This window comes from Letharia columbiana (genome assembly GCF_014066305.1).
Source record: "Letharia columbiana isolate WasteWater2 chromosome Unknown Sc0000064_s0, whole genome shotgun sequence".
NCBI lineage: Eukaryota > Fungi > Ascomycota > Lecanoromycetes > Lecanorales > Parmeliaceae > Letharia > Letharia columbiana.
In genome coordinates, this window is record NW_023501108.1 from 165,411 (window position 1) to 177,307 (window position 11,897).

The following is an 11,897-nucleotide window of genomic DNA, read 5'->3' on the forward strand; positions in this document are numbered from 1 at the left end:
TTATTATATAAAATTAATAGCGTTAATAAAGTAGCTTTATTTATCTTTAAAAGTAATTATAATTAAATATAGAATATTAAACTTTAAATACGCTTTCATCTAGAAGAAAAGTAAAATTTCTAAAATATCTTAAAATAAATAGTAGATTTACGCTTAATAAGAATTATAATTATTAAAAATCCTTAAAGAATTCTTTTTAAACCTCTTTACTTCGAGTAAGAAGTGTTATAGATTTTAAATTAAATAAGATTTAAGAATAGCGCTAGCTTCGCGATTAAAGAGATATTAAATTATAAATCAATATTTTAAATAAACTTCTTAAATTTAATATTATCGAGATCTTTAATAAATTCGCATTATTAAATAATCTTTTAATAATATCTATTATTCTCTATAATATTAAAATTTAAATTTACTCTTTTATTTTTTAAATAATAATAAGTATAATAGTTTATAATAGCGATATATCTTATAAAGTTATTATTATCTATCTATTAAGATATATTTTTAAGAAAGATTAAGATAAAAGTTTAAAATATATTTATAACGCTATTAATTTTAAGCTTTATTCTATAATTTAGATTTTATATAAATTTATAAAAGACTTTTATTATATTCTTAATATTAATATTATAAAAATCTAAAAATAAAGTAAATATATTTATAAGTTTTCTACGCTTCGCGTAGTTTAAATATATTAAAATAAAATAAAATACTTTAAATATATAATATATATTTTTATAAATATTAAAATTATTAATAAAGAGAAAATAGAGAAAATTAATAGAAGATTTTATAATAATAACTTCGAGATAATTATAATTAAAATATACTATCTTAAGCTCATTATAAATTAAATATAATTAATATAAAGATTATATAATAGATAAATTAAAATTAAAAATTTTTTAAATAAAGCGATAATCGTCTAAATAGATAATCTCTTCTTTATCTTTTTTAAAGTTATAATTATAATAGATATTAAGATATTAAATAATAGATTATAAAGTTTACTCTAATAAAATATTCTCTATAAAAAAGAGTTTATATTTATTATCTAGATTTAAATTGAAGTTATTAAAAATAAATACTTTTTAATCTATAACTATTTATAATATTATAATAATATATTTTATTATATCTTATTAATAATCGCGATTAATAAATATTATATATTTAATATAATATAGAGATAAATAAATTTATATTAGATCTTTAGAAATAATAAATACTCTTTTTTAAATATAATAAACTTTCTCTAATATTAATTAAATAAAAAATCTTTATATATATAATTATTAAAGCTCTATCAACTTATTTATATACTATATTATTTTAAAAAATATTTTTTTATATAAATATATCGCTAATAGTATAATATATATAAGATTTAAAAGTTTATATTAATATTATTATACTTAATATTTAATACTTTATTATTATATATTCTTCTCTTATTATAATAATAATAACTATTTCTTAATTATAACTATAAAAGACTTTTATAATAATTATAATAAGAGAATATATTAATAAATCTATCGTTTTAATATATCTAGCTTTAATAATAAAAAAATATATCTAATTTTAAGTTTTTATTTTTTTTCTTAATTATAAAGCTTTCTATTATTAAAGACTTTAATAGCTAAAAAACCTCTTATAATCTTATATAGTCTATCCGCGATTTATTTAACTTCTTAAATTATAGATTTAATATTAGATATAATAATAAAGATAAGATATCTTTTTTATTTTATTAAATAATTATTTTAAATAAAAAAATTAAGAAGAGAGTTGATAATTAAACTTAATAAGAAAGAACTAATAAGAATATTCGCTTTAGATTCTACGATTTTAGACTTAATAATAAAGAAGCTAATTATTTATTCTTATCGCTAAAGATATTAAAATCTTTAAATAATTTAAAAAAGATAAATAATTAAGATTTTTAAGATATTCTACTAACTTCTTTAATAGACTATATAATAATTAATATAACGATATTATATCTTAAAAAATTAAATATAATAAATAGATTCTTATTATCTTTATTATCTAAATTCTTATTACTATCTATAACTATATATATTTATCTCTATCTCTATTTATATATCTCTCTATCGAAATCGTAAGATAATAAATTAATACTTATATCGTTATTTATCTACTTATTATTCTCGTAATTATTAGAGGCTATAAATAAAAGTATCTTATTATAAAAGTCTTTATTAGACTATTTAAAGAAATCGCTAGAGATTATAAATAAAAGTATCTTATTATAAAAGCCTTTATTAGACTATTTAAAGAAATCTTAATTATCTTAAAAATATCTAGTAGGAAAGTTATTTATAGAAGTAAAGTTATTAATAGAAGAAAGATTATTAATAGAAGGAAGATTATTAAAAAAGCTAGTAGATATCTTATTATTAATTATATTATCGCGAATATAATAAATAAAATTTAAATTTAAAGATAATAAAGATTAATTATTATTATTAATATTTTAATTAAGTATTTATAATTAATTTATCTTATAAGATCGAGATATTATTCTTTAATAAGAAATTAATAGAATAATTTTTAATAGATAATTCTAAATAAATATAAATTTATTAAAGATTTCGAAGATTATAGAATTAAAAGACGTAATTTTATTAAAGAGTTATAATCTTATTAAAGAGTTATATAAACTTTATAAATAAGTCTTAATATATCTCGATAAGCTATTAATAATAATATATAATTTAAATTTATAATTTTTAATTAGATATTTAATTATAATAGAAATATTAATTATTAATCTAGATAGATTATATAAATTATTAAGCTTCTTAGATATAATATTAAATAATATATATTATATTTTTAATATAGATTTCTTAAACTTAATTAATAAATTTATAAGTATAAAAAGTTCTAATTAAGCTTATATCTTTACGACCGCTATATATATATATAATAAGAATTTAATATAATCTATATTAGAGTTATTAACTCTCTCTTTAAAGATTATTATAGTAATCTTTAATTATTATTAAAATATATAAATTATAATTATAAATCGTAAAAAGAAAAAAAAGATCTCTCTATTAGAAGCTTTAAAGATATATTATAATTAAGTAATTATTATATTTTTAATTAAAGATATTATCGTAGTATACTTTCTATTATAGACTTTATATTATAAACTTTTATATATTATTTATAAATAAAGAAATTAATAGAATAAAAGCTTTTAATAAAAGAAGTTTAATATATTTAAAGAAGAATTTCTTTATTCTTTCGCTATAATAGAATATATTAAAATATCTTATATAGTAATAAGATATAAGATTTATCTTATTTATTTTATTTAATTTAATTATATCTTATTATCTCTCTCTTTTTAAATATTTATTCTTCGAGATTAATGATAACGTCTTCTATATTATCTTCGTTATTAAAGATTTATTAATTTAACTTCGCTATTATCTATAATATAATCTTTTTAATATTTCTTTAAATTATTTAATTATTAAAATTATTAGCGATATAATATTTATATATTTATATTACCGCGCTTAAGTTTTTTATATATATTATATATCCGAGAACTTAAACCTAAATATTTAAATTATATATATACTTAATTATATAAATTTTCTAATATATCTATTATAGATTTAGATTAGTTAATTTTATTATATATATTATAATTAGAATTTAAACTTAATTAATATATTTAATAAATATTATAATAATAATATCGCGCTCTTCTATTTATTAATAAATATTAAGAATTATATAATTAATTATAAGAAGTTAAAAGATTATAATAAGAAGTATTATAATAATTAATAATTAATAGAAGATTAAAATTTTCTTTTAATCTCTTATAATTTATAATAAAATTAATATTTATAAAAAACTATTATAAAGAGATATCTATAAGAGATTATTATAAAAGTCTATAATAGAAAGTTTATTATATATTTATAGAAATAGTAAAGTATATATATATCTAACTATAAATATTACGAAGTAAAGTATATAGCTTTAATATATTCTTAAGTAATTTCTAAAGTAATAAACTTAAATTCTTTATACTCGATTTTATATAAATTATAAATTACTTAAAAAAGAAACACTTTTTATTAAAAATTCTCTTTATATTAATTAATTTTAAATTTTAAATCTTATCTAGATTAGAGAGATTAATTTATATTATTAATAATAATAATTTATACTATATCGCTAGCGATTATTTTATTAATTTTATTTCTTTTTTAAAGATAAAAAGCTAATTAGTAAGTTTCTTCTTAAATTTAATATATTATTCTCGCTTTTTTTTATTAAATAAATAATTAATAATAATAGCTTTAATACGCGATAGAGAATTAATAATCTTATAATCTATTTCGAAAGAAATTTAACTTTATAGAATATAGCGAATTACTAGCTTTTTCTATATCTTAATTATTTAAAAATTTTACTTAATAAAATCTATTTAATAAATAAAAATTTAATTTTTTATAGCGTAAATAATAAGCTATAGCTTAGCTACTATATACTTATTAAAAATAAAAAATAAATCTTTATTATTTCTAAAGTATATTTTTATAAATAATCTTTTTAATTATTATTTATTAATATTAAATAATTTAATAAAAAATATATAATTTAATTAATTATTAATATTATTAGAAATAAAAGTAATATTAATTATAATATAGCGTAAAGTATTTAATTATAATATTAAATTAAAGATATTAATAGAGAGAGATTTTAATAGATAATATTTATTATTAATTATTAAGTTAAAGTAATTTTCTAAGCTTTCTTTTTAAAGAGCGTTTACTTTAAAGCGAATTTTATTAATCTTTATCTTTAATATAATTAATTTATTAATTTAATATTTTTAAATAATTATAAAATTATAGTAAATCGCGAATATTATATAATTACTTATAATTATAACTTTAAAATACTATTTTTTTTTATTAAATAACTCGTATATATAATAAAGAGTTTTTATAATTATATACTTATTTATAATAGACTTTAAATATCGAGTATTTCTATAATATTTATATACTTTAAAGATATTTAAAATAATAAGATTAATAGCTTTAATTTACTATAATATAAGAGCTTTAAATATTAAAATAAAAATTAATTTTATAAAAGATTAATTTTTAATAGAAATATTCTTATAGAATTTTTAAAGCTAGATTAATAGTTAGCGAAAGTCTATAACGAAAGTCTATCTATAAAAGTTTATAGCGAAAAGTCTATAGCGGGAAGTCTATAATAGAAAGTCTATAATAGAAAGTCTATAATAGAAAGTCTATAATAGAAAGTCTATAATAAAATATATATATTAATAAAAAGAGGCTTATCTATAAGAGATAGTTAATAATAATTTATATTTTTTTTAAATCGATATAGTTTATTAGAAAATAGATTTATAAATAAGATTATAAATAAAATTTAATAATTATCTTTATCGCTATTAACTATTAAAACTTAAGCTATTAAAATAAATTTATATTAGATATATAAAAGATAGTTTTATTATTATATTAAGATATATAAAATAAATAATATAAGTTTTTAAGATCTTTCTATTAATAGTTTTTATTATTAAAGTATAACTACTACGCGTTAAATTTCGTCGCTACTATATTATCTTATAATTAATATTAAATAATATTTATTTTCTAATTATATATAATTTTATTAAATTAAATTTTTTAATTATAATTTATAATATAAGTAATAATTTATTTAATTAATTTAAGACTTTTCTTAAAAGCTCTTATATTATTATTCTTTTAAATTAACTTATTAATAAACTATACTTTTTAAAATCATTTTTTAATATTAAATTTTCTAACTTTATTCTTAATTACTATTATTTAAATATTTATTAAAATCTTAATCTTAATATTATCTTTATTCTTCTTATTAATATTATAATTAAATTTAAACTTCTAATTATTTAACTATATAACTTTAATCTACTTATTAAATTATATTATCTCTTAATTATAAATAGTACTCGATAAAAAATTAATAATAAATCTAATTTAGATAAATTATTTATTTTTAAAAAATAAAGGCGATAGAGAAGTAAGTTAAGAAGGGATTATAGAAGACTACGATAATATATTATCTTACTCGAAGTTAATATATCTATAAAAGAGTACTTTCTAAAAATATTTATTAAATAAATATCTATTAAATAATCTAATAGATTCGAAGATTATAATATATTATTAATTTATTATAAATTAATTAAAAGTTTATATATAAATAAATACTCGCTAAAGATTATAATAGCTAGATACTTATTAAACGCTTTAATTTACTTTTTATAAAAGAGTTTTATATATCTTCTAATAAGAGGCGTTTAAAGAAAGCTTAATTATACTTCTTATATTTAATAAATAATTAAACTCTTAAATTAATTTATATTAATAAAAGTTCTTTATTAAAGGATAATTCTAAGATACTCTTAATATTAATATAATAAATATTATATATTATATAGATATAATAATTTATTTAATTTTAATTAGATTTATTAGAATATAGAGTTAAAAACTTATTAGATTTTAATTATTTTTTAATAAATATATACTTCTTAACTATAATAAATTATAACCCTTATTTATAAGATATATTTATATATTTTATAATTTTTTATTATAATAATATTTAGATATAAATATAGATTTCGAAATATAATTTAAATTAATTACTTTTAATAAAGCGTTTTATTTTATTTATATTTATAAATCTTAATTTTATATAAAGATCTTTATATTTATAAAAAGCTAGCTCTTTCTTATAAATTTCGATTAATAAAAATATTATTATAATTATAGAAAGCTTTAGATATAGAATAATAGAATAAGCGAGTTAACTTATAAAGTATTTATTTATTTATATAAGACTTTAATTAAATTAGATTATAATCTTATATAAGATAAGTTATAATAATAATATTAAAGTAAGATAATTAAAAATTTATAAAATTAAGATTTTAAGAACTAATAAAATTTATTTTATATTTTTTTTATAAAGAGTAAATTTATAATTAAGATAGATATAGAAATTAAGTAACGCGTAAATAAATAATAACTCTTATTTTATATATATAGAGAGAGGTTTATAATTATATTTTTATAATTTTATAATAATATTTAATTTAATCGATAGATTACTTTATAGTAATCTTCTATAGTAAGATTTATATTTTTAAATATATTATTATTTATTAATTTACTTATTTTTCTTAAATTATAATTAAAACTACAAAAATTAAAAAAAGATATAAAAATATATTTAGATATTTTATAAGAGAGATAAAGAGATTAGATAAGTTTTAATATTAAAGTCTATCGCGATTTAATTTAATCTAGAGATATACTTCTTTTATAATATCTTTTATATTATAATATATAATTTATCTAAGTTCCTCTCTTCTTTAATTATTATAATTATAAAAATATTTTATTAATTACTTTTATAATAATAGGTAAATTAATTATCTAGCGTTTATTATAGATATTAAGCTCTTTAAATAATTATATTAAATTCTTTTAATAGTCTAAGTCTAGATCTAGAATATATAATATTATATTTAAGAGATCTCTTATTTAAAATAGCGAGTTTAGAAATAAATTAGTAAGAATAATATTTTAATATAATAAATATTAATATAAATAATCTCTTAACGAATTAAATATAGAAGAGATTAATAATATATTTTTATATAGTAATTCTATTAAAATAATATATTATCTAATACTTTTATAGCTCTAAATTAATAATTTTTTTAGATTAAGAAATTTAATATCTAGATTATATTATAGACTTTTAAATATTTATATATAAAGTCTTTTATAGCTATTATATAGTTTATATTAAAAACTTTAAAGATTTTACGTATAAAGTCTTTTATAACTACTATATAGTCTATATCGAAAGCTTTAAAGATTTTATATATAAAGCTTTTTATAACTATTACGTAGTTTATATTAAAGACTTTTAAATTTTTATATATAAAGCCTACTATAGTTATTATTAAGTCTTCTATTATTAAATTTATTAATATAATTTTAAAGATTTTAATAAAAAATATATAATATATTATAAGTATAAAAGATAATAAGACTCTTAATAGAGAGGAGAGAAGTTAAAGTAATTCGATAATAATATTAATATCTAAAAGTAATTTATAGAGTTAGATAAATAAATATAATATTATTATAAATTAATTCAGCACTATAAAAAGAAGAATTAAAGATTTTATATACTTATTAAAGTTTAAAATAAAGATTTTTTTTTAATTAAATCTATTAACTAAACGCTATTTTCTTATCTTTCTATTAAATACTTATATAAATAAATTTATTTAAATTATCTTTTTAAATATAAAAAGTAATTATTAAGTATATAAAAAGATTAAATATTATATTTAATATTTATATAAGATATAAAAAAATAAGATTTTTAAATAAGCGCTATAGTAAATATAGCGATAAATTAAGAGTACTATAGATCTAAAGCGTTAAGCGCTATACTTAAAATTATCAATATTTATAAATATTAAGACGAAGATTTATAAGAAGTATAATTCTAAATAATTAAAGAGTATATTTAGATTTAAAATTAAAGTAGTAGATTTCGAGGCGATTATCGAAGATAGACTAAGATTTCTTAAATATAAGTTTTCTATTATATCTATTTATAGATCTATTAAAGTTTATTATAAATATAATAACTAATTATTTTACTATCTAGATATCTTTTTATAGCTTATTATATATTCTTATTTAACGAAGCTATATTTTAAAAATTTAATTAATTTATTATTAATAAAGTATATATATAAATATTTTTTAAATCTATTTAACGCTCTTTATTAAAAGAGTAAATTTAAATATTAATTACTTAATTTTTATTTTAAATATATAATATCTTATAGCGTATAATATAAGAAACGCTTAAAGATTAATATTAATTAAAACTTAAATATAATTATAGAAGAATCTAATATTAATATAAATAAGAATTAGATATTAGATATCGACGATAATAAAAAGAATAATAAAATAATTTTTAATAATAAAGAAGATAATAATAGCGATTAATAATAATATATTAAAGGCTTTAATAATTTATATATAGCTTTATTATCTATAGCTCTACTATTTATAACTTTACTATTTATAACTTTATTATCTATAACTTTATTATCTATTACTTTATTTATAACTTTAATTAATATATATTTATTTCTTAATATAATACTATATATTTTAATATTAATTTAAGACTTTATAGAAGAATATAATAAGATATTATATATAGAGAGTACTATAGCTTTAATCTATATAGAGTATAATTATATATATTAAAGACTTCGATAAATTATATTATCTATAAATATTATATTAAATTATTTATAATTATAAATAGCTTTAAAAAGTACTTTATTAACTTTAATATTAAATCTAATAATTAATTATTAAATAACTAATAAATTATAATTAAGAAATTATAAAACTTTATACTTATTTTTTCTCCTACCTGAAGCCACAGCATTCATTCCATGGAGGCAGAGCAGGTGGAGATACGGATGGCAGGCAGAGTAGGTGGAGATACGGATGGCACTCTCAGTATAGAGTTGAAACGCACAATAGCATATACTCCTCTGATATCTGTGCCACATCTTTTTATGTAGGAAAAAGAAATCCAACATCTGTAGAAACGCATAGAGAATATTAGAGCTTGAAGATGAGACTCGAGCAAGTATGATAGGTAAGATTGATAGATAAGATTGATAGATATTAGATATAATCCTGCAGTAACGGCAGCGAGGTAGGATGCATCACTGCTGCAAAGGACGTTCTCGCTGCTTAAACATGCCGCATCGGTTGGCGCGATATCAAACGAGTGCTCTCTGTAATCCCGTGGCAGCTAGGATATATCCGGCAGTCTCACCCTGAGAAGATCTGATAATTATATATCTCACCATGTCAATTAGCCCGCAATAAACATAATCCTGCGACATAATATCAGATAACAGAAGAGAATCAATCGATCCGTAAAAACACTCTCCGAAAGTAGCTCTTTCTCCGGATTGATATCTTGATATCTTGATTCTATATACATTGTAAGCTTGCTTTGCTAAGTGGGTATCGTAAAACTAAACCCCGCCCAAGATATACCTAGATACACATCCCAAGAAATGCCTGCCTCGCAAAGCAAATGCCACATATCATAGATCCCGTGATACTGCATCTCCGCCAAAAATCTAGCATCCTCCCAACCCAGTAGAATAGCAACATGCAACAGGGTATAATGCTCTCGCAGAATCATAGCAAGAAAGCAGATAGAGTCATACAGAAGATGGGGGAAACAGAGATCGCACACTTCTCAGACTGAGACAGAGCTCACAGCGCAAGCAGGCACGTTCATTCCGGAGGCGGAGTCCCCAGGAACAGATAATTAGCATCCCTATCCGGTTCGACAGGGCCAGCAGATCCGTGTCTAGGACGGCGCTCCTTCGATTCAATGCGCACAAAGTCTTTGATGTCGACATGATACTTCTCAGACTTCGCCATGACGGGGACCCACGTCAAAAGGGAGTTTCGACTATGCTCAGAGTTGTGCAAGGCTTGTGGGTCTGCTGCCCAGTCCGTATAGAGCTTAACTCTTGTGGCGAAGTTGACCCATATGTCTTGAGATACATTAGAAACAGACGTGCAGCGGAGAAGCAGAGAACAGAATAAAAGAACTTACTCTTGAAGTAGAAATGAAGTGCTGGCTTCGTATCAGACTCCGTGACATCAATACATCCATTCGTAAAGTCGAAGACCCAACTGAATGCACTGGGAGAATACTTGGAGGCGAAGAATTTGGCAAGCGGCGTATACTCGGAGATGCTTTCGAGAGCGTGACTCTTGTCATTCTTGATGTAATCTCGGATCTTGACCTACGAGTCATTAGCATAGGCATCACAGTAAGTACAGAGCTGAGAATCATACCTGCATGTTCTGAATGGAGCGGATCTTCCAATTGCTTCCATTCCAGTTGATCCTGTTATTACTCTCCTCCCATTCCCAGCTCTGTCTCGTAATGCCATCTCCCCACACAGCCCTGATGATGGAAGCATGAGGAGCCATCCTGAATTTTGCTAGATACACGAGCCGACAACGAATCCCAAGCTCATCGAAAGTTGTACGTGTATCAGCGGAGATGCTGCTGGCTCTGTCCAATGCTTTTTCAGAAGGACCGTTGGGGGCACTCGCTTTCCCAGGCTTGGAGACAGATGCTGGAGGTTGGGTAGTAGAGCTGCCTTTCAGCAGAGCGGCCTCTGCCTCAAACTCATCAAGCTCATCGTCCCCTCCTTCGTTTGACAGTGTGCTACGACTCTAGATATCTAGGATTAGTCTTCATCAACGACGCAATTGAATCGAGCAGCTCACAGTGGAATTCCGGAGCGTACGCTCAAAGCCATTATCGTCATTCTCGTCCTCAGAATCTATCTCCTGCTGGCGAGGTGACGGAGATACACGATGATTCCTTTGCGAAACTGAACGTCTATCCTCCTGATCTAGAGCCTGGGTTCTCTGCTTCTTCGCATTGGTCTTAGGCGTATCCTCCTGGCGCCTCTTGTTAGGGGTTGATTTGGAGGAGGCGAGATTTGACTGGGATTGAGGTTGGGTGAGGTTCTTTCTTGCTGTATTCCTTGCTGATGTGCTTGAAGCCACAGGCATATTGAGATAGAGACAGTGAAAGATCTTATATACTGGATTTTGAATGCACAAACGAGTGACGTGAGCTCTGCCTAAAGAACGGAGATGATGAGTTGAGAAGTTAGAGAGGCGGGGAAACTCGAATAT

At 19.9% G+C, this 11,897-nt stretch overlaps 1 protein-coding gene across 1 annotated transcript; it reads right to left on the minus strand.

Annotated features, from left to right (window-relative positions):
* Positions 1-10,466: 10,466 nt before the first annotated feature.
* On the minus strand, positions 10,467-11,771 carry HO173_011582 (uncharacterized protein; the record flags this gene model as incomplete). The annotated part of the gene is made up of 4 exons (XM_037313462.1): positions 10,467-10,732; positions 10,795-10,987; positions 11,040-11,426; positions 11,481-11,771. 4 exons carry the CDS (start codon positions 11,769-11,771, stop codon positions 10,467-10,469), a joined length of 1,137 nt encoding a protein of 378 aa, XP_037159647.1.
* Positions 11,772-11,897: the final 126 nt, after the last annotated feature.